We start from the raw sequence: 27943 nt of genomic DNA, 5'->3' as shown, positions 1-27943 counted from the left end.
TTAAAGTAAAAGAAAAGAAAAATAAAAAAAAATTAAATCAAAATAGCGTCCACGTCTTGAGGTCTCTGGTGCAGATGAAGCATTACTAGGAACAGAATGTCTCTTTCCTTCCTACACCCTGTCACAGAAAGGAGTTAATTCCAACATGAATTATTTACAAGAAAGAATCCTGAATCTTCTCCTGTAATGAAAAAGAGTCTTTCAAACTTTATCCAGAAGTTTCTTGCCGGCCTATGGAGTAAGGAAGGGATGTCTGTGAAGACTAGGATGAGAAAGGTACGAGGGCTGCTTGAGGTTCTTGAGGGGGTCGTCCGTTTGGGAAAGGAGGTGGAGGAGTCCAAGTCTCACGCCCTTAACCTAAACTGGGGCGTCCGCGGGTGGGTGGGGGGCACTGCCGGGGGAAGCTGGTGGTGACAAAGGCCAAGGGCCGGGCGGAGGGCGGAGACGGGGCGGAGCGCGGCCCGAGCGGGGAGGCGGGCACCGCCCACCGTGCTCCCCGACCGGCGCGAGCGAGGCGGCGCCGGCTCCCGCGCCATGGGGCGGCTGGTGGCTCTGAGCTTGCTGGGAATAGCGCTGGCGCTGCTGGGCGAGAGGCTCCTGGCGCTCAGGTAGGTGGGCCCGCTCGCACCGGGCCGTCGGCGCGCGGCCTGGCTGGGGGCCGCCCTCCCCGAGCGGCCCCCGCCCGCGGGGCCCCAGGCCCGGGTGGCCGCGGGCGGCGGGCGAGGGCGTAGGCCGTGCAGGGCTTCTCGAGCTGCGGGGTGAGAACTCCTGATTGTTCTCAGTTCCTCAGCTTTTGGTGAACACCTCCGCCCCCGCCCCCCAGCCTCTAGCAAAACCCAACACAGTTTGGGCTGAATCTGGAGACTTTCTGGGAAGTTGAGAAGCCTTTGCTGCTTACTGAGGTTTGACCAGCGAGGGCTTTGTAGTTACACAGGCAAACCCAACGCTTGCACTTGAAAGCAAAACTATTACTCATGCATCGAACCTTTAATTACAAAGATTTATTTCAGGTCTTTGGTGCGCAAACCAGCCGCCGTCTTTTAATAAAGCTGCTCACCATCCCTTCCCTGCATAGTTGAGAAACTTTTCAGCTTTCTAATCTTGGCGCTGTAGATCGAAGATACTTGAAATACTCAGCTACTGTTCTTACATCACTTCCTTATTTATCTTCACTCAAGAACCCTGCAGCCAGAATGTCCAACAGCCCAAGCCTGGTTCATCTCCCAGTATTAATTATAATGAAAACCTCGATGGGTCGACATCAATAGTTTCTAAATTACCAACTCAAATTTTAGAAGCCTCATGCAAAAGGATTCCAGAAATACGGAGCACCTACTATGTATGGTGTGCCATCCTAGGCTCCTGTAATGGAGTGAGGCACAGTCCTTACCTTTAAGAGGTTCACCCTATTACAGGGGAGGAGAGAAATAAAGCAAATATATCCACTAGGATGTCCAGACCAGGTGCAAACAAACCCCTACAGGCTTAAGGGGGAAGGATTACAGCCCCCGAAGTTGGAGTTCAGGAGGAAGAGACTATTTGACATTGGCCTTGAAAGATGAGTAAAACACATATGGGGCCATCCTAGATGAAAAGTGCAGTGGGAACAGAGGGAAGAAGGTGGGGAAGTTTGGGGACTAGCAGTAGACCAACTTGGGGGAGCATAAAGTTAGGGGATGTGAATAGTAGGGGTTGGGGGAAGGATAGGTTTTGAGATGGTTAACTAGAAGTTCAAAAATTGGGGCCTGCTTTGATAGGCAGAGGAGGGTGTGTGTGTGTGTGTGTGTGTGTTTAAACATGAATCTGTTTAAACCATATAAAACATAATCAGTTGCTGTGCTGTAAAGCATAATTAACTGTGCTGCTGTAGAGATGAAGCTGGAAGGATGGAATGGAGGAGAGCGATAGTTCTGGATCCTGGCTGGACATTAGAATTTCCTGGCCGGCTGATGTCTGGGCTGCACTCCCAGAGACTCTGATTCATCGGGTCTGCGTGGGGTCCAGGCATGAGTGGTTTTGATTTTTAAAAATTCTCCTTATAATTCTAATAATGCAGTTACAATTGAGAAGTAGTGGAACAGAGAGTGGGTAGACATGGGGAAACTAGTTAAGGTATTACAGTAGTTCGGAGAGAATAGCAGGACAGGGGCCCAAACTTGAGCCTCACTGATAAGGGTGGGGAGACTAAGGTGGTACCAGGGTTTCTGTCTCTACTGTCCTGTAGCTGGAGCTTCATCTGCTGATAAAGGGATGCAAGCAGGAGGAACAGTGTATGGTGGAGGGAGGAAATGGACATGTGGGCCTTAATTTTCATGTTATGTAAATACCCAACCTGCTCTGCAGAACATTCTTGAGTTGGATGATTTTGTATGATCTGTCCAGCTCTCAGTTTCAAAGGCAATACCACTAAATTCACAAGCTCATTAAATTGTCCTAAAGTTCAGGAGACCACCAGGCTTTCCACAAATAATGTTTTTTTTTCTTCTTACTAATCTTAAAGTTTTAAATTTAAGTACCTTTGAATGATGTTACAGTTGCAAACCTAAGAAAAAGTAAATAAAGTTCACATACATAGAATGTACCTTATAGGTAATTCACAATTTAATGCATTTTTATAAAGATTTGACTGCAATAAGTTTTACTGAGCAGGGATTTTCTAGGTCGGTAACTTCATTGGACAGTTGAACTCCCAAATCAGGTGATGTCTTAAGAATGTTAATATGTGATAGGTGGCTAGATTTAGCAAGTAAAAATGCAGGATGCCCAGTTAAATTTGAATTTCAGGTAATCAGCAAATCATTTGGTAGTATAAGCATATCCCGTTGCAATATTGGGGCATAATTATACTAAAATATCATTCTTCCTTTGGAATTCAAATTTGGGCATCTTGTATTTTATCTGGCGACCCTGTGCTTGTGGAATATCAAGCGCCTGTTGTTTACAGTTACAGGTGGAGTGCTCAAATGCATAGCATCTCTCCTTTCAGACCCTTAGAGTCTGTTTTGAAAAGCGGCATGTTCCTACCTCTCCATAAGGAAAGGCTCTTCAAAACCCAGGCTTGTTTTTGTTTTTGTTTTTGTTTGTTTTTTGCTCTCATCTGGTGCCTGCTATTTCATTATCCTGTTTTTAGAGATGGCACCCAGGCACTCAAGTTATTTCTCTCCCCCAGGGTGCCCACTTAAATTTCAACTTGAATTTCAGATAAATAATGAATACTTTTTTTTAGTATAAGTATGTCCCAGATGGATAAGTGGAATCAAAGCTGTCTCTTTCCTTCTGAACTGTAACTGGCTAAAGTTCCCAGGGGAGGATGGCATATTATACCCAACTTTTCCACTCCTCCCTGGTTGAGCAAAAGAGGGGGAAATAGAAATACACAAATATCCCCAGGCCAGTTACTACCTGTTGCAAAGTACACACCCGTGGATGAGTCATGAGACTTGAGCAGGAATCCCTAAAACAAGCATCTGAGCGTTCTGCTTGTTGCCTGACCGATTTTATGACAGCTGTACCAAAAAGCTATCCGGTCTGCTTTTGAACACTTCTGCAAGGTCAGGCTTTATTTTTAAACTACCACCCTCCTTATCATTTATTCTGTGACTACTGTGTTCTGGTCACTGTGTCAAAAGTGTCAAAAGTTCTTTATATTAAGCCAAAATGTACATTTTAAAAAAGATTTTATTTATTTCAAGAGGTGGGGGAGGAGGGCCAGAGGCAGAGGGAGAGAGAGAATCTCAAGCAGTCTCCCTGCTGAGTGTGGAGCCAGATGCGGGGCTCGATCCCACGACCCTGAGACCATGATCTGAGCCAAAATCAAGAGTCGGACGCTTAACCCACTAAGCCACCCAGGGGCCCCTACACCAAAATATACATTTACTGACATTTGGAAAGAAAGCCCTTTTACATGTATGCCTTCATTCAGTCTTCATATATGTCTTCCTTTCTATATTAGACATGTTAAAACTGAGGCTGGAGGGAGTCAGCTAATTAGTTCAACAGGTAATTAGTGCTGAACCTGTACTCCATGCCAGGGCTTCTGATTCCAAATACAGTTTGCCCCAGCTCCCCCACTGCCTCCGAGCTTTTCTGCCTTTGGAGCAAATTACTCCCAGCCTGGGGCGCCTGAGTGGCTCAGTCGTTTAGCATCTGCCTTAGGTTCAGGTCATGATCCCAGGGTCCTGGGATCGAGCCCCACGTTGGGCTCCCTGCTCGGCGGGAAGCCTGCTTCTCCCTCTCCCACTCCCCCTGCTTGTGTTCCCTCTCTCGCTGTGCCTTTCTCTGTTAAATTAAAAAATAAAATCTTAAAAAATAAAATAAAAAATAAAAATTACTCCCGGCCTAAGATGCCTAATCACAAATTCTTAGTTACTAAGTACTACAAGCATTACTGGGGCCCGAGAGGTAAATTCCAAGGGGTGTTACAAGCCTGTACTTAAATGATAAAGCCCCTTCAGTAGTTGGTAAATTCAAAGGCGGTGAAACATGGAACAAAGTACTGCCAGGTAGTAACACTGTGTTCCTAGTTTGCTGAAGATAAGGCAACATAATAACTAATTGCCCCATCTCATCCCACTCTGGATGGGTAATGCTGTCTCCTGAGTGAAAGAAACAGAAATTGAGAGGCACCTGGGTGGCTCAGTCGGTTAAGTGTCTGCCCTCCGCTCAGGTCATGATCCTGGGGTTCTGGGATTGAGCCCCACTCGGCAGGGAGTCTGCTTCTCCCTCTTCCTGTGGCCCCCTGCTACTGCTCTCACTCTCTCAAATAAATAAATAAAAATCTAAAAAAAAAAAACTTAAAAAAAAAGAAAAATAGATTTCATGGTAATGATTGTTGGTTAAAATAAAACACACAGGATTCCAAAACAAAATTAAATACTATGTAAGTTAATACTAATTTAAAAACTTAAATACTATTACCAGCCTATTTTTAAAATCTAATGTATGATGTAATAATCATGCTCTGTGGCCAGATAGCCTGAATTCATTTCTTAGCTCCACTATTTACGTGGGTTCTTGGCTTTTTATTTCGCCTTTCTATGCCTCAATGTCCTAATCTGTAGGATGGGAATATTAATACTACCCACTACATAGTGAGGCTATGAAAAATACCGGAGTTCATTCTTATAAAGTGCTAAAGCAACACCAAATACATGGTAAGTGCTCAATGAAAGTTACTTGTAATGACAATGTTCAGGCAGGGGTTCTTAGACTTTTGTACCATAGATCCATCTGGCAGTCTGGTAAAGCCTTGGTTCCTCAGCATTATGCTTTTATTTAATTTTTTTTTTTGTGGTGCCCCTCCTTTTTTTTTTAGTTTTTATTTTAATTCCATTTATTTAACATACAGTGTTATATTAGTTTCAGGTGTACAATATAGTAATTCAACAATTCCGTACATCACCCTGTGCTCATCACAAGTGCCCTCCTTAATCCCCATCACCTAATTCACGCATCTCCCCACCCACCTCCCCCCTGGTAACCATCAGTTTGTTCTCTATAGTTAACAGTCTGTTTCTTCATTTCTCTCTCTCTCTTTTTTTTACCCTTCGCTCATTTGTTTTTTTTTCTTAAATTCCACATATAAGTGAAATCATATTTGTCTTTCTCTGACTTATTTCACTTAGTATCATACTCTCTGCTCCATCCATGTCATTGTAAATGGCAAGATTTCATTCTTTTTTATGGCTGAATACTGTTCCATTGTATAAATACATACCACATCTTCTTTATCCATTCATCAATTGATAGACCCTTGGTCAGCATCATGTTTTTAAATGCATAAAATAAAACACATAGGATTCCAAAACAAAATTAAATACTATGTAAGTTAATACGAATTTAAATACTTAAGTACTATTACCAGCCTATTTTTAAAATCTAATGTATGATGTAATAACATGGGCTTCTTAATTAAAGCCTTAAATAGATATAAAGGTAGTTGAATATGTAGCAATAGATATTTTGAAGTAGCAGTGAGTACAAACGGTACTTTGAGATATCTGCAACTGAAATGTGATGTAACAATGTCTGATTTCTGTTATTGACAGACACAGGTACTGCTAGTAGAAAGTTCTGTGGTTTCTTGCCTGCACTCATCATCAAAGGAGATACTTAGTTTCAGTTAGGTTTAAATAAAGATGTATTTTTTTCCCATCCCTGTTCATGGATCCCTGAATTTTACCCATGGACTCCTTAAAGGTCACTAGACCCCAGATTAAGAACATTGATGTACATGTTTCCAGTGGTGTCATTTGGGGAAATGATTGCTGGCTCAATTGAAGGAAAACTGTATTTTCTTTGCTGTATTATACCTATGATATAGTTGTAACTAAAAGGAAAATAACCCAATTTTAATGAAAAAGAAGAGGAAAGTGAGAAAAACATAAGGAACCTAGAGCAGTGGCGGTTGCCTGGAACATTGTATGTGAGGCTGGCTGTGGGTTAAAGGGAAGGAGTGCTGAGATTGATTCGCAATGTCTGCATGAGAGCAGACTGCTATTTCTGACCTAGTACATTCATAAGCATGCTAGGACAGAAAGTGCTAGGCAACAAATAGGCTATACCAAAATTATTTGTGTCTGTACCATTTGTTTATTTATTTTTAATTTGGCATGAATGTATTTAGGCTTCTTGATCTGCTAGTCCAAAGAGGTTTGTAGAGCTTTCTCTTGTATAGTCCCCCAAACTTCTTAAATCTCTTAACAGTTAGGAGTGCTTTCAGCTGCAGGTAACATACATCAAATTAATTGTAACATATACAAATGAAGGCTTATTTTTCTCACGTGATAAAAACTTTGTAGGTGAGTCATTCTACGGCTTGTCCCTTGAGTCCATGATCATATCAAAAACTTAGGTTCTTATATTTTTGTCCCTCAACCCTTCACTATTGGCATTATGTCCTCATTCTTCTCATGTTAAGAATACCGAATGGAGCACTGGGTGTTATATGCAAACAATGAATCATGGAACACTACATCAAAAACTAATGATGTAATGTATGGTGATTAACATAACATAATAAAATAAAAATAAAAAAATAAGAAAAAAATAAAATGTATGATACACAAAAAGTAGTCTATCCTTGTTAAAATAAATAAATAAAATAAAAACAGATACATCTAAAAAAATAATAATAATACTGAATGGTTGTTATAGTCCTAAGCACCGCATGTGTGGTCAAATCATGAAGAAGGGAGAAGGGGGGGGTGATGCCAGTTAGCTCTCTTCTTGTGTCTGCCTTTTCTATCAGGAACAAAAATATCTTTCTCCAAAGCCTGAGTCATATGATTACCCCTAAATACAAAGGAGTCTGGGAAAGCAAATGTTTGGCTTGTCTGTCTCTGCAGTGGAAAGGAGTGAGGAAGAAAGGGGGTGAGGACGGCTTTAGGTTTGTCAGCTAAGAGGGCCTGCCACTCTGGAATACAGAAGTTCACTAATGGGTAGGGAACTGGTGGTGCTTCTACCAGGTAAAAAGCCTACCAATTTTCCACCAAAAGAATTTGAAAGTCTTCATGGGCCACAGAGGTTGGAAATAAAATCCTGTCTTTCTTTTATTATAAAAGAGAATTAAGAAAAAGTGATTTGATTAGGCAGAAGTTAAGCACAGCCCTTGTGTAACTTCAGTTTTAATAGTAGGCAGTCTGCATATTTAGAGATGATACTGTATAACTAAACTAGTTAATAAAGATTGCCCTATTGGCAATGTGTAGTTATCAGTCATTTATGCAGACCTAAGTTGACTTTAAAAAATACCCCATATTAAACTGTTCAAACACAACTGAATTTTATTTTATCCATATAATTTATCTTTGAAAAAGGTAGATGACAGTCCTTATTACCCCTATTTTTGGACAGTTAAATGAGTATAATAGGAGGTTGTATAAAATTGACACCCAAAGCAATCCATGATAGAGAAACTTAATGAAACTGCAGCTGGGACCTACTGACTCCATCTGTTTCTGGAATCATGCAGTGTTCACTGAACTTGGGAAGCCATCTAGCCTCATCCTTATTTTATGCATAAAGAAGACTGGGGCCCATAGAGATTCACCTGCTCATGGCCAGGCAGGCTTGCTGCTAAGGAACACAGATCTCTTCACCCTTTTGGAGAAAAATACTGGAGTGGGTTAGAGCACTGCCTCTGGAAGGTTCTTCCAAGCAGGTGCCAGACTTCAGCAAAGTTCCTTCACCTCTGAGTCACTTCCCCCATCCCTAAAGTAGGGACAATGGTGCTTACTTCTTAGGGTTGTTTTAACAATTAAATGACATCATTCAGGTAAATCATATAGAAAATGGTGGACTCAATAAGTTTTAGCTGTTTTTATTGCTGATTTTCTTTTGCCACCCATGGTCATCAGCAGCAGCATCCCCATCCTCACTAAGTATCACTGCTACCCATTAGTCTAAATATACATGTTTTCCCCCCTTTAAATCACTCCTGGGACTTGTAAATGGGAGGTTTATTGTCTTTTTATAAAATGCTTTACTTTAAAATTTAATTTTTAATTTTTATTACATCTATATATTTAATATATTTATTTGATTCACTTTAATTTTGTTTTATTGCCCTATTGCTATGTTGTTTCAAAAAATTTTGACACTATTTGAATTATATGATTCAAAATAACATACTGATTTTTTAAAAAAGATTTTATTTATTTATTTATTTGAAATTGAGAGAGAGAGAGAACACAAGCAGGGCTGAGGAGCAGAGGGAGAGGGAGAAGCAGGCTCCCCACTGAGCAGGGAGCCCGATGTGGGACTCGATCCCAGGACCCCAGGATCATAACCTGAGCCAAGGGCAGATGCTTAACCAACTGAGCCACCCGGGCGCCCCTCGAAATAACATACTGATTAACATTTTAATTAGAAACTTTATATATGATATGAGTTGCCAGATTATATAGTTGCTACCACCTCTTGGTAGTTCTGGGTTAGGTAGGCCTCGGCCTTCTTCCATGTTGCTGAGACCAGTAACCTTCCCCAAATTTGGTGTCTAGAAGTCAGACGCTGTCAAGGATATGAATAGGAGAGGGACAAGTGGCAAATGGTCATTTTTCTGTCTTAAATGTGCGGTACATTTGAAAAAATGTGAACTACTCTGCAAGCACTATTATGACTTATGACTGTAGAGAACAGAAAGAGAAGGTGAGAGACAGCAAGAGAAGAGGAGGGAAAGCCTACAGCATGTGGCTTCCAAAGAAGAGCTCCCAGATGTGTTTGGCCAAACTGCTCTGTGGCCCTCTCTCAGGACAGGGCGGTGGGGAAGGTATTTCATTACAGTTCACCACTTCCTCATTATTTCTGCGCCTTTACTTTTTGTGAAACAACAGCAACAAGTTCTTTTGTTACGGTAGTTGGCGTTCTCCAAAGTTCTCACCCAGTAAATATTGCGATGGGGATGGGACCTCCTCCACATGTTTCTTAACAGCTTCTGTGCGCCTGGCTCCAAAAAACGCTTGTTCTCTTGGCCTCACATCAGGCCCCGTGTCATCTTGCAGAGGGTCTGAGCGTTTCTCAGCTCTTCTGGGCCCTCAGCTTCTGCTTCTACATCTGGAGCTCTTCCGACCACACCAGAGCTGTGAGAAATGTGACCTGGTGCTGTGTTCGTCTTTGTTTGGGAACTTGCATTACAAGTTTTATTTGTTGAGTTATTGGCTTTCTTTTATGACCCACATTCACATATAGAGCTCATATTCGCATTATAGAAAAGATGCATAGTGATATGCATTTTTATTTTAACTTCATTTCTGGTGCTATTTTATGTTCCTACCCTTGTTTTTCTATCTTTTCTTTTATGTGCTTTAGATTTATGCTGTGTTTTATGTATTGCTGTAAGCCTCTTTGAACCCTGTCTGCAACAAAGCAGGGAATACATAAACAGATAGATTTTTTTTTTTTTAAACAGAAATCGACTTAAAGCCTCCAGAGAAGTAGAATCTGTAGACCTTCCAAACTGCCACCTCATTAAAGGAATCGGTAAGTATGAGAAAATGCTTGTTATACACCTTACATTGTTTGGCCACCAACACGAAAAAACTCATTAACAGTATTTTGGCATGCTACTAGTGTTGATCAGAGGAAAAATCACATTAAATCAACAAAAACCTCTTCAGTCAATCTTTTTTTTGATCTCATGCACCTGTATTTCTTCTCTCTCTCACTCTCCCTGCAATTTGTTAATTATTTGTGTAATCCTGTGTTTATTGTTTGATTTCTTGCCTGCTTAGTGACTTTTCTGAACTAGTTTTGTAAAGTCTGTATTCTTCGCTGAGTGTGGCCCCTGAGACCTGTGCTCTGTCAGCCTAGTTGTTGGCTAGTGAAGGTGTCAGAAGGAAGAGAAGTCACAAAATGGAAAATAAGAATCTCTCAAGAAAATCTCCATCCCTCACAGAAGTAACTCCAGGGAGAAAGTTTTTCTTCTCTTTCCTGATATTTCCAGCTCAAATGCAAACAAATATATGCATACATATATATTTTTCACAAATGGCATCTTAGTATAAGATTATACCCTACAACCTGCTTTATTCCAAGTGCAATGTGAACAGCTCCCCACATCAACACATGTAGATCTACCTCATTCTTTGTCATGTTTGCAGGAACCATGGTGGATTTAATCATTTCCCTCTTACCGCACATTTGGATGGTTGTAGTTTTTTTTTTTTTTTTTTTGCAACTACAAACAAATCAGTGAACATCATTGTACATAGAGCTCTTGTATATCGGCAGGATAAATTCTTAACGGTGAGATTGTTGTTCAGGTAGCATGTGTGTTTAAAGTTTTGGATAGTCAGGGTGCCTGGGTGGCTCAGTCAGTTAATTGTCTGACTCTTGGTTTCAGCTCAGGTCATGAGCTCAGGCTCGTGAGATTGAGCCCTGCATCGGGCTCCACTCTGAGTGTGGAGCCTTCTTGGGATTCTCTCCTTCTCCCTCTGCCCCTCCCCTCCCCCTCACACACACTGTGCACACTCACACTCTTTCTCCCTCTCACTCTCTAAAAAAATAACTAAATATTAAAAAAATGTTTAAAGTTTTGATAGTCATTGCTAAATTGCCCTGGAGTCGGCAATGCTAATAAACTCAGTACCTCCTATTTATAAGCACATTCACTATAGACAGGGCTCAAAATGCTCTTTGAGCAAAAACAAAGTAGTGATCCTTTGCTGGATCACACACAAAAAGGCTTCATTTTCATGAAACCTATCAGTTTTCAGAGCAGCCTTCTCTACTTCAGAGTTTCTTTCCGGTTCTGTTATTTGCCTCTCCTTCACACATCTGTTTTTTATGTGCCCTGTCTCCTAGTTTCCATTGCCACTTTGGTACTTTTTCCCAGTCCTATCTCCCTGGGCCTAGACTCCTTGACTTCTTTCTCCTGGGGCTTCTCCTCTTTGTTACTGTTGCCCATACACTTAGCAGGAAGATACAAACTCAGGATCAAATAGCAGACTGACTAGATCTGTGCCAGATAAGGCAGACAGTTCTAGAAATAAGGTTGTCTGGAGTCCCAAGAAACTCAGCCACTGCGCCCTGCCTTCTGACTGCAGTCATGAAGAGCCCCCTCAGTTCTGGCCGCTAAGCAAGAGCCACATGGCATCTGTGAGGGATGTTGTACAAGGTTGGGAGGTTGAGTCCATGATCTCAAAGGTTACTGTTGCTACTGAGTTAATAATTGTCACATTATTAAACAGCCCTTGGCCCTGTGGTGCCCACCTCCTGTGAATTCAAGTCTCAGAGTAGACAGTAGGGCACAACCAGACACATTACAGGATGAACCGCCAAGTGTATTGCTGTTACAACTCACTGGGATGGAGGGCTCCTCGGAGAAAAACAAGCCCGAAGACATTTGTATTCCGAACAGGCATCTGTCTGTGTTTGTGACCTTTATGTTGTGATGTGTGTGAGCTGCTGTCTGGAATTGGAAAGAATGAGGAAATATGTCACCTATGGCCCTTCTTGTGAAGTGTTTAATGCCTCTGAGGCACTTCAAAAGGCAACAGAGCGAAACGATGAGTGATTAGAAGCACATTTGGGATACATTTTTAGATCTAATTAGAATTGTGCTTTTCTTCCTTTCTTTTTTTTTGTTTTTGCTCTGTGGTTAGCACGCACTGTATGAACATTTGTTGAATGCTATGTTAGTGATGACTAATGGCTAGTAATAGCATGTGGTTATATGTTTTCAGTAACAGTCGCCTCTTCAGTGGTCTTTTGATCACAAGGAGTAACAGTGTGCTGGGCATGTACATTCCCATACAGGCAAAAGCAACTTCTTATGGTAGGCAACAAGGGTAGAAGGTTCTCTTTTTTTAGTATGCACTTTGGAAACAGTGGTAGCCATGCACTTGAGGCCAACAATCCCTCTAAGAATTAAAACCACTTTCCCCTACCTTTCCGTCCCCATCCACATCCATACTCACACACACACACACACACACACACACACACACACACACACACACACACACCCATTCCAATGCTACATTCACCATGACTAGAAATGAACTCTTCGCAATTCTTCGGTGCTTTATACATATCATCTCAGGTCTTTCTGTTTTAATCAACAGTAGTCATCTACCACATATCATACAGGATGTGTGTGCCTTCTGTAGGAGCACAAAGTAGGCTCACTGTCCCATTTTTTGTATTCCTTCCCATTGTATCTTACAAGAAACCAAGCTCTCACCCAAGATTTGGCCTAATATCAACATCTAAATAATAAAAATTATAATGACAGGAGCTAGTTAAGTCTATTTGAGGCTTAAAAGCTTAAAACATTTTCTAAATGTCTTTGAAAATGCGGGCATTCAGAGTTCTGGACGAAAATAAAATTTTGAATGGATTGTCTCTTTGAGTTAATTAGTGGTTTTATACACTTGGCAATCAAGACCTTTACAAAACTGCTGCTGGGGAGATTTAAAAAAAGAAAAAAAGCATTGAAGTTTGCAGCCCTTGTGATCAGTTACTTTACAGTCTACCTATGAAGGGAAAACAAAATATACACTGCTGTGAGATTTAGATTTCTTTTTTCTTTTCTTTTTATGACGGAGAAGGACCCAAAGCTCAGAGAGGTTTAGTACCTTTTGCAAATTCTCTTTCCAATATAGTTACCTCCTCCCAGAGTGATTAACACACATACCTCACCAGTGAGCCAAAAGAGTGAACAATAAAAAGGTACATTATATCTCAGGTGCTCTATTGGGAATGGCAAGGGCTGATTTGCTGTTATAAAGTTACACCTAGAGGAGAGAGAAATTTATCATCTCTTACTTGGCCATCCAGAGATAAGCAAATGGCCTAGGGTGATAAGATGACTACGGGCTCTGTGTGGCCAATCTGGTACAAAGGCTGATGAGGCAACACAGTTGTCTTCAACATATTGCTTCTTTCTTGGTCCAAGACTATAGAACTCCAGTTATGGCCACTTCCCAGCAAGAAAGGGTAGAAAGAACATTGACATGGCTATTATTTTTAGTTATTTTACCCAGAAATTGCATGCATACTGTGCTCTCACATCCCGTTAACCTGAACTGAGGCAAATGGCCTCACTGTTGCAAGAAAGGGTAGAAAATATCTGTGGCTATGTTGCCAGGCCCCTGGAGCTGAAAAGGAGGAAGGGGAGTATGGATAGTAGGGAGCAGTTAGCCATCTCTGACACAGGTCATTACCAAAGGAATAAGGAAAAATAAAAAATCAGATGTGCCAAGCTAGAAGACTTCCTAGCACAAGAGGGTTTTGAAAAAGTTTTTAAAGAAAAGTGCAGGGCACCTGGCTGGCTCAGTTGGTTAAGCGACTGCCTTCAGCTCAGGTCATGATCCTGGAGTCCCGGGATCGAGTCCCGCATCGGGCTCCCTGCTCGGCTTCTCCCTCTGACACTCCTCCCTCTCATGCGCTCTCTCTCTTTCTATCTCATTCTTTCTCTCTCAAATAAATAAATAAAATCTTTAAAAAAAAAAAAGAAAGAAAGGAAAAGAAAAGTGCAGACTATGGATTGGTGAAGATCTTGGGAGGAGGCATGGAAGCAGAACTTTTGGGGGGAAAGCCAACCTCTGGAATTGACCCCAGTCAAATTTACAAAGTGTCTTCAGAGAGGAACCAGCGATGGTTCTGACAGAGAGAACCCATTCAGTGCTAGGTTGTCTTTTTTCTCTGTGCTTTTAAGTCAGAACAAAAGTCCCAGCTTCCCAGTTTGTGACCTTGAGCAATTTGCCAAACCACCCAAAGGCTCTATATCTATATTCTTAACTTTAAAATAAGAGATAATAATATTGCTTCTTAGGGTGTAGGAAATTATGTGAAATAATGTATGTAAAGTGCTTACAAGGAGCCTGGCCCTTGGTAAACACTGTATTTTAGTAGCTATTACTATTACTACTCCTATTATTAAATTAGAGGAGCAAAAATTTCTCCAGCATTGACTACTCTCGCAGTAATCACACCAAAGAGGTGATACGAAATGATAAAATTCTCTTGTAGTAATGGATATAGAAATGAAGACGGGGAGGGGGATAGATCCGGAAAATATTCTAAAGAAAACTGCAGATAAGACTTTTTTTTTTTCTTCTTGGAATTAGGCAGTGGGGTTAAACAGAAAGAAGTTACAGTGTGGTTGAAATGAAAATATATTTTAAAAACGTTCTCTTCTTGATTACGAAAACAATACTATTGTTTGTAGAAAATTTTAAACAAAGAAAAGTATAAAGAAGAAAATGAAAATCACTCATAATCCTACCACCCAAAGAAACCTCCTTAATTTATTTCTATGTATCTTTTCTTGCGCTACGGGTATGAGTATGTACACGTTGAAATTAAATTGTTTTAAGTAATTTTTCAGGAGCAACCAATTTTATTTAATTGACTTCCTACTAAATGGATCCAGAAAGTAAACCTTGGACTGACATGTGCATGTGAGTGTGTTTGTATGTTTGTGGTTGCAGGTACACAAACATGGTGTTGAGTTCCCCTGATCCCTGCTCATTACCAGTTGAGAACCACCATGGGACTAGAGACTAGGGATTCTTAACTTTTTTTGCCGTATTGCTGACCCTTTTTTAAACCTGCTGAAAGCCAAGGATCCTTTTCATAGAAAATTTCTCAGCTGAGCCTACAGATGACATTTTGCACTGCATAGAATTTTAACAAGTTCACAGACTCTAAAACCCATTTGTGGCTCCTTAGGAATCCACAGACCCAGATTAAGAACTCCTCCATTATGCCAGGCGTAAGTATATATATATATCTTCTTGCCAAGGAACAGGAATTGCAGGTGTTCATGATTGCAGTCATCTTTACAAAGTGAAGTTCTTGGCATTTGTATTTTCTTTTCCTTTTCTCCACTATGACAGAGCCAGTGACACTGGAGGCAATGAGCCAAATGCAAACTCATGAATCAAAACCAAAATGGCTGCTTAGATGCTGTTTGTTTTTGACAACCTAGAAATAATCTTGGAGAAAGCCTTTGGAGAGGCCTTAAAGGGGAAGATTGGATTTTGTGGATTCAAAGAATGTGTCATGATTTGGCTTAATCTAAGCCATTTTTATTCCTCTTTTCTTGTGTTTGGGTCTATTATCTGTCTGTGGAATTTACACAGTGAGACCACTGGGAAGGTCTTATGTCTAATTATTTGCTGTGCTGTGTGGAGTGGACTGCAGGCAATCAATAAACAATCAATAGTAATTGTAGCCTGCTCAGAGACGAGCGTTAGAAGACTCGGCTGGCTTAGGTGCATGGTATTTTTCATTAATTTTCTTTTGCTGGTTGTTTTCTATAGTTGAAAGCCTAAATTTAAAGATTAAATGGAAAGCTTTCTTTGCTTATGAGAACAAGCAGACATTGTTTTTTAAAGAGGGACTATATAATCCCAGGTGTTTTATCTCTGTTAATGAGAGAAATGTCTGTGTTTGCTTCAGATTGAATGAGCAGAGAAAGGGACAAGAATATTTGCATGGTTAAATGACTAGGAGCCCTTCTCTCTGAAAGTAATATTCCCCTGATGTCAATTACTTTTGTACAGACATCTGGATGTTTATCATAAGAGTGTACAGATGTCAACTTTTTCTGTATTATAGCTGGAAATGTAGTGATTACTTGACTTTGATTTGAGTAAACATAAAATATCTAACATTTAAAGTCAGAGGTTCACTGCAGGAAGGGATTTAGACTGACGTGTATTAAAGAGAGTGGTTGGTTCCTTGGAAAAAATTAGAACCATTCCTAAAAATGCAGGCACTGATAAAGTAAACTAAGTCCCAGTTATATCTAACAAATAACGGAATTTGAATGTGACATTTATCTATTTCTTGAACTTACAGAAGCTGGCGCGAATGATATTGACATACTTCCCAATGGTCTGGCTTTCCTTAGTGTGGTGAGTATCTCCTTCATTCGCCAGTCTCAGTGGAGGAGGTACAGGGGAGTTTGATGAGCCCTGCAGAGCAGTAACTTGTTTTTTAAATTCCTCACTTTCTTTTTTTCTTTTTTTTTTTAAGATTTTATTTATTTATTTGAGAGAGAAAGAATGAGAGATAGAGAGCACGAGAGGGAAGAGGGTCAGAGGGAGAAACAGACTCCCCGCCGAGCAGGGAGCCCGATGTGGGACTCGATCCCGGGACTCCAGGATTATGATCTGAGCCGAAGGCAGTCGCTTAACCAACTGAGCCACCCAGGTGCCCTAAATTCCTCACTTTCAAAAATATGTTCTGGAAAAAAAAAGACAGTTTAAACAGGATTTTGGAAAATGTCCTCAAGCTTATCTAAATGTAGAGATGAAAAAGTCTTTGCCACTTGATTAATTGCTCTTTATGTCCCCACTGTATTGCACTAAAATATTTCAATGCAATCTGTGTTTTGAAAGTTTCTTATTAAAAAGCATACTTTGGACATTGTTGTGGATATTCCATACTCCATTATACTCTTTTAAATACAGCATCTGTCTCTCTTTCCATTACTCAATTTTAAGCTCATATTCTTGCTGTTATTGTTTACTTTTAAACAGTATACCAACTTTCCCAGACCAAGGCTTTTTCTTTCCTTCTTTTTCCAAAAACCCTGAATAGCCTCTTGTGGAAGTCACCAACTGAATTTATTTATGCCCTTCACTTTTGCCTTAATTCTTAGAAGCTGAAAAATAACCACTTCCCTGGGCCTACATTAGACAGACTGTAAAATTGATTGGCCTGCTTGCTAGCCTACACCAGTTACCATCTAATTGGAAAACCGTGTAAGTGGGCAATTAGAAGTTCTGACCACCTTTCTTCCCTGGCTTGGGCCCCCAGGAGTGTCCTTGCATCGTCATGGGTTTGGCTTTTCTTGAGGAAGCCAGCCTGTGATGATTCTGTTCCCTTGCAGCATCCATTATTTTCAGGCTCTGAGACTCAGGTGTGAAAAGCATGGAGATGCTTTCGAAGAGTCACAGCATTAATAAAAGAGTCGTCAGACCTATGGGAGAGGTGAGAGAACTTGGCTTGGAGGAGACTGAGGGTTAGGATACCGGTCAGGCTCCTGATGGTTTTTAGGTGGAACACTGAGCAGCTCGTTGTTACCACTGAGGGGAAAAAAAGAAACATTGCAGACTTGGGCAAGAACACTAATATTTATATTAAATTTTAAAAATACAGTCTCAAAAGACAAGGTTATGTAATTACCTACACAGAATGAGTAAAAGGTTATTTCTGGTAGGACTGTCGGTTTGTTTGGAAGCACATGCTTACACATGTCTATAGGCTTCGGAGAAAACACTGGGATGCCTTGTCAGAGTTGCTCATAACTAGAGATGCAAAAATCCTGAGGAAAGTAAAAATCACTTGCTTTTTTTTTTTTTTTTTCTCCAGAAGAGGTATTCTCAGAGATTTTTGTAATCCAGAACTCACATGTTTCAAGATCTCAAGCCCCATAGGAGTAAGTCTGGATTAGGAGAAATGAGGTCTCCTCCAAGCACATAAATCTATAGTCATTTCCACTAAGGGGCTGATGACTGTCACAATGGTCTTGTAGTCATGTCATAGAATTTCTTCAGCTTTTTTGTCCTTCCTTGGTTATCTGACTGTCTTTTCTTTTTTTCAGATTTAGAAACAATCCCACTGTATTACTGCTGATTTTTAAATTACTCAGCATTGTCTCTCCTGTTTCCTAGAATTCACTCCTTTCTAAACGAGTAACGTGTCTCACTGCAGCTGTCTTTCCCTCTTCCAAGCATGTTAGCCCGTCTGACCCATCCTGTTCCACGGTTATGGGTATGAGGGTCAGCCCAAAACCAACATCACACTTCGTGAAGAATTGGATGACACAAAATAGAATATAAGAAAGATTTAAATGGCAATGTGAGTGTACTTAACACCGCTGAAATGGTACGCTTAAAATGGTGAAGATTGTTAAGTTTTGGTATGTGTATTTTACTGCAAGTAAAAATAAATAAAACTTTTAAAAAAAAGAAAAAACAGATTTAAATGATAGAGAGCATTAAAATAATCATCACCATCCCTGCTGGAGCTTTCTGTGCCTTGAAGTCATGCTCTTGATTATGGGACAGTGATACAAAATAGAGATTATCGGCCAATGGAGTGGGGCTGTCATGTAGGGATAGCCTAATTCCGGTTTATTGCGCTTACTGAGCCTGCCAGCCTCGAAGTTTTATCATTTGGATGAATTTTTTTAAATTGGAGATAATTTCTATTATGTTGAATTTTGTGTGTAAAGTGAGACTTAATTTTTGTATACTTTTTTAATCTGCATAAAATATGCCTTAAAAGATCCACAAGAGAAAAGGCCGAGATTATTTCAGTGAGTCCCGAGAAAACATTAAGTAAAATTCAACCTTTCATTCCTGGTTGGAAGCTCCAAGAAATCTAGAAATGGAAGGTAATTTCTCTGAAACCTATAGCAGACATCATTCTTAGTGGTAAAACATTAGCGGCCTTCCCATAAATGTTTAGAAAAGGAAGAAAATGCCCCCAAATATTATAACCATCAGTAATCTACTAGAGTTCTGCATAACCCAATAAAACAAGAAAAAGAAATATGAGGTAGAAAAAAAAGGCAAAACTGCCATAATTTTTAGACATCATCATTACCTGCTTTTTAGATAATCCAAGACATTCAACTAACAGACTGTTTGACTCTCCCCCATGGGGAGAGTTCAGTGAAATGGTTGGAATCAAAATGAACATGTAAAACTTCACCAGCTTTCCCGTGCACAAGGAAGAACCAAGTAGAAACTGTAATAGTGATAAAAAAATAACAATAATAATGTTCCATTCAGAACAGTAACTTAATTTTCAAAGTTTATATAGAAAAATCAATAAGCAGAAATATCTAAGGACTACTTGGTGAAAATAAAACAGTGAGGCGTGGGATATGGGGACTCGCCATAAATATATTGGCTGTATATATAAATAAAGCTATAGTAATTAAAGAGGGGTGTATTGGTACAGGAATAGGCATGAGTCCCCAAACAGATCGGTATACAAAGGGATCTTGTACATGATAAAGGTGATATTTGCAATCAGTGGAGAAAGGACAAACTGTATGCCAGGCATGGCTCCAGGCCCTGGGATGGATGTAGAGTGAACAAACGAGACAAAGTCCTGACTCATGTTGCAATGGGGAGAGGACGAATCTGTGTCAGGTGGTAGCAGCACTTTAAGGAGAAGTAAAGGAAGGTGGGGCAGCGGAGAGGGACAGCTGTGCTGAAGGTGTGGTCAGGCTGCTGTTTATGTATGTCTAAATATGCATCTATGCCAAACAGCAATAAGTGCCATTTGACACAGATATAAAGCATCTAGCAGCCCTAGATCTTGCCGGGCAGGGCAGGGCAGGGCAGGGCGGGGCAGGGAGCATTCCTAGGCGGAGGGAACAGTGTGTATAAAGGCCCTGAAGTGAGAGTGTGCCAGGTTTGCTTGAAGAGCATTAAGGAAGTCATGTGGCCAATAGGAGATGAAGGAGGAGACCTGGGGTGTTGGGGATGGGGAAGGTGGAGGAGGGTGCAGGACAGACCATACCGGGCCTTTAGTCAATCAGAAGAACTTCCACTTCGTAATCTGAGGGAGATGGAGTTTTGATCAGAGGTGTGACATCATCTGACAAAACCCGGATGCTGATGGGAGACCGGTCTTCCTTAGGGAAAGGCCAGAAAAAATCAGTAAGGGCATTTAATTGTGAGCTGTTGCCATAATTGTGGGGGTGGTTTGGACCAGGGCAGTCATAGTGGAAGTGAAGTGGTGAGAAAGGTTTGCATCCTTATGAAGGGATGTATTTTCAGGGTGAAGTCAACAGGATTTGCTGAGGGATTGGATCGGGGTGTGAGATAAGGAGGGGAGTCTTGACTGACACCATTCACCAAGACTTTGGGCTCTCTAGGAGCAAAGGGCAGGCCAAGGACTTGAGGGTCAACAGCCCATGTGTAAACTTTCACTTCTCCCCTCCCCCCCTCAACTCTGCTTGGTATCTCCCAGTCCTCCAACCTTCCGGTGATCACTTAAGAGACTACACCCCTAGTCTTGTGCCTCAACTCAGAAAAATCAGTTCCTATTCATCTTGCAGCTCACCAGCCCCCAATTCCTATTTTTTTCCAACGTCTCCTCTCTTCTTTCTTGCTCTTTGTAGTTGTAATGCTGCCACCTTTAACCAAAGTCTCTATTTATCATTTATTTATACAACCCTTTTTAGCTCATAAACACACTGAAGCCTCGATATTTCCTCTATATTTAACTTTTTCCTCTGTTTTGAAAAGGGTTTAAAATGTCCAGGACTCCACAGCTTTTCCCCAGATAAGCCCGGAGGGATACTAATGATGGATCTAAAAAAAGAAAACCCGAGGGCGCTGGAATTAAGACTCAGCCGTGGGTTCAATTTAGCTTCGTTCAATCCACATGGTATCAGCACCTTCATAGACAATGGTAAGAGCTGATGAGCTCCCCACATTGAGAAACTTATCATGGTTTGCAAATGACGGTGGAAAATAGATTTGGATCGAATCTGTGGTTAAACAGAACAATTAACTCATGAATTATTTCTGTATTCTTCATACAAATAAGTTGATCATTTGCCTCTCCAGCTAGCAGCAACTTAGACTACATTTGGAATTTCTAACAGTTAACACCTGGGAGAATGTTTAGATTTCATAACCTTTTTCATATATCTGTGATTATTGCATTAAAAAAGAGCTATATTTCTGAATTAAACTATAAACAGATTATTCATGAATTCTGTATATGGAGTGGAAAACACTCTTTCTTAAAGGTCAGGGGACCAATGATCAGAAATAACACCAGCCAGAGAGTGATGGGAAGGATGGGGAAGAAGAATGATCTGTTAGGTCGTCTAACAGCTTATACATTCAACCTTTCCCCGCCTGTGGTATTTAAATGTCAGTGTCTGCCCAGAGGTCCTATGGTTCTATCTTGTAAATTAACTCTGTTCTTTCAATTCTTTAGACGACACAGTTTATCTCTTTGTTGTAAACCACCCAGAATTCAAGAATACAGTGGAAATTTTTAAATTTGAAGAAGAAGAAAATTCTCTTTTGCATCTAAAAACAATCAGACATGAACTTTTTCCAAGGTACTTCGCCCTTTTGTTCATTCTCCAGTTTATCTCTGGCACTCATGTAATACCTCATGATGGTCCTCTCAGCCTTGATAAGAACTAAAATAGGTGTATGTATACACATACGTAAATGTGTGTGTGTGTGTGTGTGTGTGTGTGATTTCCTTGTAGAGCAGGGAAAGTCAATGTCACTCATAATAATCAGTGTTCTATGAGGACTCCCTTGAGAAATGATAAAACACTGGATTACAGGCGAGCTGCTCTTCAGGGCCATCTTGGGAGCAGAAGACAAGCCTCCCTCCTTTCCCTGCTGTCACCTTCCATCTCAGATGACTCATCACCCGAACCATAATACTTTGTCCTGCCAAGGAAGAGTAGCCTGCTTTAAATGAAGTCAGTGTGCTTTGTATGGGACTGCTACAAAGTGCTTCCAGCGGGGTTGTGGTAGCTGGGGGCTAATGGCCACACAGAGTTGGAGGGATTCAGACTGGGAGCAGGTCACTCCTACTTCCAGAAAATTCAGCTGGTTGATCCTGTGGCTAAAAGAGAGTCATGTGTATCTCCCCGGCTCAGCTTGCGTTAGCCTACTGCTTCTTTCAGTTTGAACTTGGTGAATATTTTTAAATTTCTCCATCCCTGTCTAGGGCTTCTGCATGTAATATCCAGTCGTTCTTCCAAAAAATGCACTTCGTAATCAGTAGGAGCATAAATACTGTCCAGGCAGTCTCTGCATCGTGGTGAAGGGATGAGGGGAACTCACCTTCCCTGTAGCTCTGTTTTTCATTTAACAAAGAAGAAAGCAGCTCTTTTCAGAAATTTTTGCATAGGGTAATCGGAATTTAAATTTAATAATGCCCTTGCCTAACTGGTTTTAAAAATGTACTTGTTTTTAGCATATAAATCTCTCACCTGAAGCAGTGTTCTCTGGCAATTTCATCATCCGTCTCTCTGCAAGTGTTTATTGAGTGCCCGTTCATTCTCGGCAGGTCGGCTTTGTGAGTCAGGTAGAAATTGAACAGTCAACCTTAGTTTGACTAATAACTAAGCAAAGGAACTCAGGAAAATCCGGCAACTGAGTAAATGAGAGCTAGGTAAATGTTATTGACAGCCTGACCAGCTCTGCAGCCAATGAGGCTCTGTCCGGCTCTAGATAGCTATATCCTTTTGGACCCTTGTTAAACCCCACATTTCTTGCGGTCAAAAAACATATACCCTGTTGGCACCAAGTTCTTTTTTTTTTTATAAGAGTCCTGCCATAATTGCCAAATGACCTGTCTTCAGATTACCTGTTATCATGCAAAATTGTTCTCTGAAAAATCGTATTATAGTAGATTACATATGACTATAGCCATGTGATTTTTAGCTGAGCTTTTCCTGGGAAACCTCTTACCAGAAATTTAAAGCACAGATTGTGTATGCCTTCTAATAAAGAGACCAGCTGTCTTCTTCTTTTCTCTCACATGTTAATTTTTCTCTTTCAGTGTGAATGATATCATAGCTGTTGGACCAGCACATTTCTATGCCACCAATGACCACTATTTCTCTGATCCTTTCTTAAAGTATTTGGAAACATACTTGAACTTACACTGGGCAAATGTTGTTTACTACAGTCCAAATGAAGTTAAAGTGGTAGCAGAAGGATTTGATGCAGCAAATGGGATCAGTATTTCACCTGACAGAAAGTATGATTCCTTATAAGAGTATCTTCCTTTCTCCTTAGTAGTGGTGCTGGGTCAAATTCTTCACTTTGCTTTTTTTTTTTCCCCACGTAAGAAGCTTCCTTGATAATTTTTTGGCCTATGACATGCATAATATTTATAATACATGCATATAATATATTATATACATTGATGTATCTGTATAAAATGTTATTAAATAGATATAATGTTTATATGTAATATAAAATATATACTAAGCACATATATATTTACATACAATATCTAAATTTTGGTATATATCATTGTAGAATTTAATTTTGTAAATGTAAATTTTTATGAAGTGGGATAATATTTATATATACCTATTAAAGTGTGAGGTAGGTGTTTCTTTTTAAATAATTATACCTTTGTTTTATTGGCTGCATATTATTCCATTATAGGGATGATCCTAAAGTAATTTAACCAATTCTCTGTTAATGGATACATTGCTTTTCATATTTTTTTTATAAAAAAATTTGTTTCTCACTTACCACTGAAGCTTCTCCAGATATTTTTAAGGAACGACTCCTCAAGGGAGCATTGCAACATAATCCATCTTCAGGTTTGGGGATGATAACAGACAGACCTGGGTTTGAATGCCAACTGGGCATGGGCTAAAAGTGATGCTCTAAGCCCTTCCTCTCTGCACATTTGTACAATTCTTTCCATAGAACGAATCCCTCAAAATAGAACCACTTACTCAAAGAGTGACCCCTTTCAGTGGTAACTTTAATAGACATTGCCAAATTGCCCCCCCTCCCAAATTATCTCTCTGTTTCTGTGCGTCCAACTTTCTATGTTAATAGAAAGGATATTAAATTTTATTAACTTCCCCTTGTACTACCTTAGCACACTGAACAATTTAAACTCCTACAAATATAACGTGAAATAAATTTGGCATTCCTTGACAACTAAATGTCTTTTTTCATGACACAATTTCTTCTTTCTTGTTGATTATAGAAGATGAATGGAGAATCATTTAAATTATCTCTAACTCTCCTGCCAAATCTGTTTTTCTCCCCCAACTCTCATCTTTCAATTACGAGACTCAAACTTTCCAGCACTCGAGCTGCAAACGATAATAATGAGAGAGGATTCAGCTCTCACTGCTTCTCTTGCACCCTCCCCGGCCAACCCGCGAGCCGGCAGTCCTCATCCCCCTTCCTTTCCCACTGATGCCTGCCCGCTTTTGGTTCTCATCCTCTTTGGCTAGAGTAGTAGACTATCTTCCAACTTGCTTTCAGTCCACTGACATTTTCTGCCTTGTTGCCAGTTTTGTCTTTCTGTTTTCCACAAGCCTTTAAGGCCCTCCAAAAGAGGGGGCTCGGCTGGCTTCATCTTTGACTCTTCCTGCTGAGCCCTGCCAGGTGCAAAGCAAATGCTCAGTACTTGTTGAATGGAACTGACCATTTGTTATTATGCCACTTTGTTATTCTAAAAATTCAGTGGAACCCAATTGCTTATCCAATCGAGGCAAGCTAAAGGGTTGGACTTGCTTTAATAGGCGAGTTTCAACCTCCCTTTTTGACCGGTTTCATACTTTCCCTTCTTTAGACAAAGAACTCATTATTTTGCAAATATGCCCCTCTCATTCTTGCTCCTGTGCCTTTGCTCACATGTTGTTTTTTTTTTTTTTTCTGCCTAGAAGGTGCTTTGTCCTCATTTCCTCAAATCCAGTCTCTCCTTCCATAGCCACTGCAGATGCCTTTCCTTTGCGAAGCCTTCTGTGTTCTCAGGAGTGAGATATTTCTTCGGTCCCTGAGGCCTGAAATCTTTCTCGTGCTACCATTCATGCTGTATTATTTGTTTCATGTGTACAAACCAGTCTGATCATCCCAACAGACTATAAACTTTTTAGGAAAAGCCTGCCTCTTCTTTATGTCCGTCACCATACTGAGCTCATGGCTTTACACGTGATAATTGCGCAAGAGAACATTTGCCATGGAACGGTCAATTCAATGAGTAAAATTACCGTAAAGTAGTCCATTAATTCATCCTCCCTAGATGTAGACAGATTGTTCTGAATAGATACTTATCTCTTACTCTGAAAATTCTCAGTGTGTTAATAAATATTTTATTAAGTATGAAGGACTGTTAATAAATAATAAAGTGTATTCTGTTCACCATATATTTCTACATGAAGATGATTCCTAGAAATATCAAATTATATCGTGGAATAGAAAAGCTTTTTTCTCGGAAGCCAGACATTTGGTTTGTTGTCCTTTCGGTGGCAAATATCAGACTTTATATTCAAAATAATATTCTATGTTACTTTTCCCCTTCCAAACCTTTTGAGAAATAATTTAACAATTCCATGATTGTTTGTAGCAATAATGAATTGATTTTGGAAGCTTACTTTTTAAATAAAAATTGACCTTTATCAAGCATTCCTTGAGGGCCCCTCATTGATTAACTTCTTGGCAGGTTATTAAGACTTACTCTTCCATACTGTATTAATGAAGCTTTATATTGGCATGGAACTCTAACCAGTGTGTCCTTTCTGTGAAGGTACATCTACGTTGCTGATATACTGGCTCACGAAATTCATGTTTTGGAAAGACACCCTAATATGAATTTAACTCAATTGAAGGTAAAATATTTATTTTCATATATCAAGTGGACCTTAGCCTATTATACTTTGTAATTTTGTAGTTACACTGTATTATAACAGTACTTCGCTTAGAACAGAATATGATGCCAGGGTTGCTATTCTGGGTTTTTAAATATTACCTCCCTACAACAGGCCAAGCCTCCTGTCCCCAGCAATCACAAGGACCGACTGATTACATGCAGCGGAGGGTTGGGAGTGATATTTGCATCAGATTTAGAGCCCATTCCATGAAGTACTGATGGTACCCAATGAATTCCAATAAGAATTTTCACAATTGAAAAGACTAATAGATGAATTCTGAAATGAAGATTTATGCACATTGTCAGCTCTTTCAATAATAAATGAAGGTAGAAATTGGGTTTCACACCATTATTATTTTCTTCCTGCTTGACAACACATATTTTAGATTGATTAAGAATTTCCTATTTTGCTTTGAATGAGTTCCTTGAGCTAACTGATCATTGTGCATCTTTTAAAGGAAAAGGAGTTCATTTTTTAGAGAGATTGATCATCACCCTAACTTTCTTAATTTCAGGGAATATGAAAAGTGGCTCTAAACCAGTTTATTAAATTTAGTTTAAGCCATATTTCTGTTAAAAGGGTGGAAGCAGGGAGCTGTGTATAATTTTCCCACATGTAGAGAGGCAAGAAAGGTTAGCCCTAAATTATTTAATCAAGTTTCTCAAGTCATTTAGATATTGACATTTTTTCATTTGGAAGGTACTCAAGTTGGATACACTGGTGGACAATTTATCTATCGATCCTTCCTCGGGGGACATCTTGGTAGGCTGTCATCCTAACGGCCAGAAGCTCTTCATTTATGACCCGAACAATCCTCCGTCGTCAGAGGTTTTTCTGTTTTTTTAAACCTTAATTTTTCAACTTTAATTGTCCAAGTCCTTTTGAACTAATAATACAGAAAACTGTCACGGGGACAGTTTGTTCAGTAATTTTAAACCAAGAATACAGTAAACTTATGCAGTGATTTTGTAAGTGCTTTAAGCCAATAATTGGCAGAATTTCACTTATTCAAATACTTTTAGAAAGATAATCTTTTGATGTATTAAATTATGGTAGAAACTAGTCAAAAGGCCTTTTCTATAAAGACATGTGCCCTCCTTGTGTGGTAGACTGGCAATGTTTTTAAATACCTGGCTTATTGTCAGCTCCCCACATGACATGACTTCTGTTCACGCTAGCGTAGTGTGGAAGTATTTCCATTAATGCTCAATTACTATAATAACCCGAAATCCTGTGTTGGCATGCAGTAGCTAGATGGTTTAAGAAAGTACTTTCTTTGAAGGCTTAAAAAAGTACTTTAATTTAAACATTAAAAAGATTGGTAACTGCTGTTTTCAACAGCATGTCCTCTTAATTATTGTGTCGTTGTGGAAGACAGGGATTATTGGCGATTGAGTGACATGGGTGTATGGTGGTTCGGTATTAATCTTCTGTATCCCCTGAATAGGTTCTACGCATCCAGAATATTCTATCTGAGAAGCCTACTGTGACTACAGTTTATGCCAACAACGGGTCTGTTCTCCAGGGAAGTTCTGTAGCCTCAGTATATGATAGGAAGCTGCTCATAGGCACTTTATATCACCGAGCCCTGTTTTGTGAACTCTGAATTGTACTTTTGGCATGCAAGTGTGCTAACTTCTTTTAACACTTAATTTTCTATGAATTGCTAATTGTGTGGAGATTTAACTGGCAAAATGGGCCCAGAAATGTATGACCTGTATAGTTAATTTTATTTCAGTAAGGAAAGGCCCCTTCAGTTCTGATAGCACTTTTAACATAAAAGGCAAAGGGGCAGTTTTTAAAAATGTGGAGTGAAGGAGAGAGAAGACAGCTGCTTCCAGTAAAGTGGATTCACGGAACAAAACGAACCTCGTCTCTGCCTTCCAATTGCCAGAGCATGCATTCCACCGAAACAGGGTAGACTGCATTTCCTGAAAATGTGAGTGACCTCAGCTCCAACAGTGTGACCACTGTGAGTGTTCAGAACTACTGATAGGTAACATTTGGATGTTTTGTACTTACATCTTTGTTTACTGTTAATGCGTTGGAGTTCTATTAAAGGCTAACTAAAATTCA

At 40.0% G+C, this 27943-nt stretch overlaps 1 protein-coding gene across 1 annotated transcript; it reads left to right on the top strand.

The window, feature by feature from the left end:
- The first annotated feature begins 491 nt into the window (after nt 1-491).
- PON2 (paraoxonase 2) lies at nt 492-27943 on the top strand. Its single transcript, XM_028118555.2, has 9 exons — nt 492-608; nt 9908-9978; nt 16309-16364; nt 20724-20889; nt 21427-21553; nt 23020-23220; nt 25744-25825; nt 26567-26695; nt 27315-27943. The coding sequence occupies exons 1-9, from the start codon at nt 535-537 to the stop codon at nt 27471-27473; spliced, it is 1065 nt and encodes a 354-aa protein (XP_027974356.1). The 5' UTR covers nt 492-534; the 3' UTR covers nt 27474-27943.

Source organism: Eumetopias jubatus, unplaced genomic scaffold (genome assembly GCF_037043125.1).
Source record: "Eumetopias jubatus isolate StellerSeaLion01/CBP00866 unplaced genomic scaffold, mEumJub1_p1.0 scaffold_14, whole genome shotgun sequence".
NCBI lineage: Eukaryota > Metazoa > Chordata > Mammalia > Carnivora > Otariidae > Eumetopias > Eumetopias jubatus.
The sequence above is the reverse complement of the archived record's forward strand: the minus strand, read 5'-3'. Positions and strand labels throughout refer to the sequence as shown.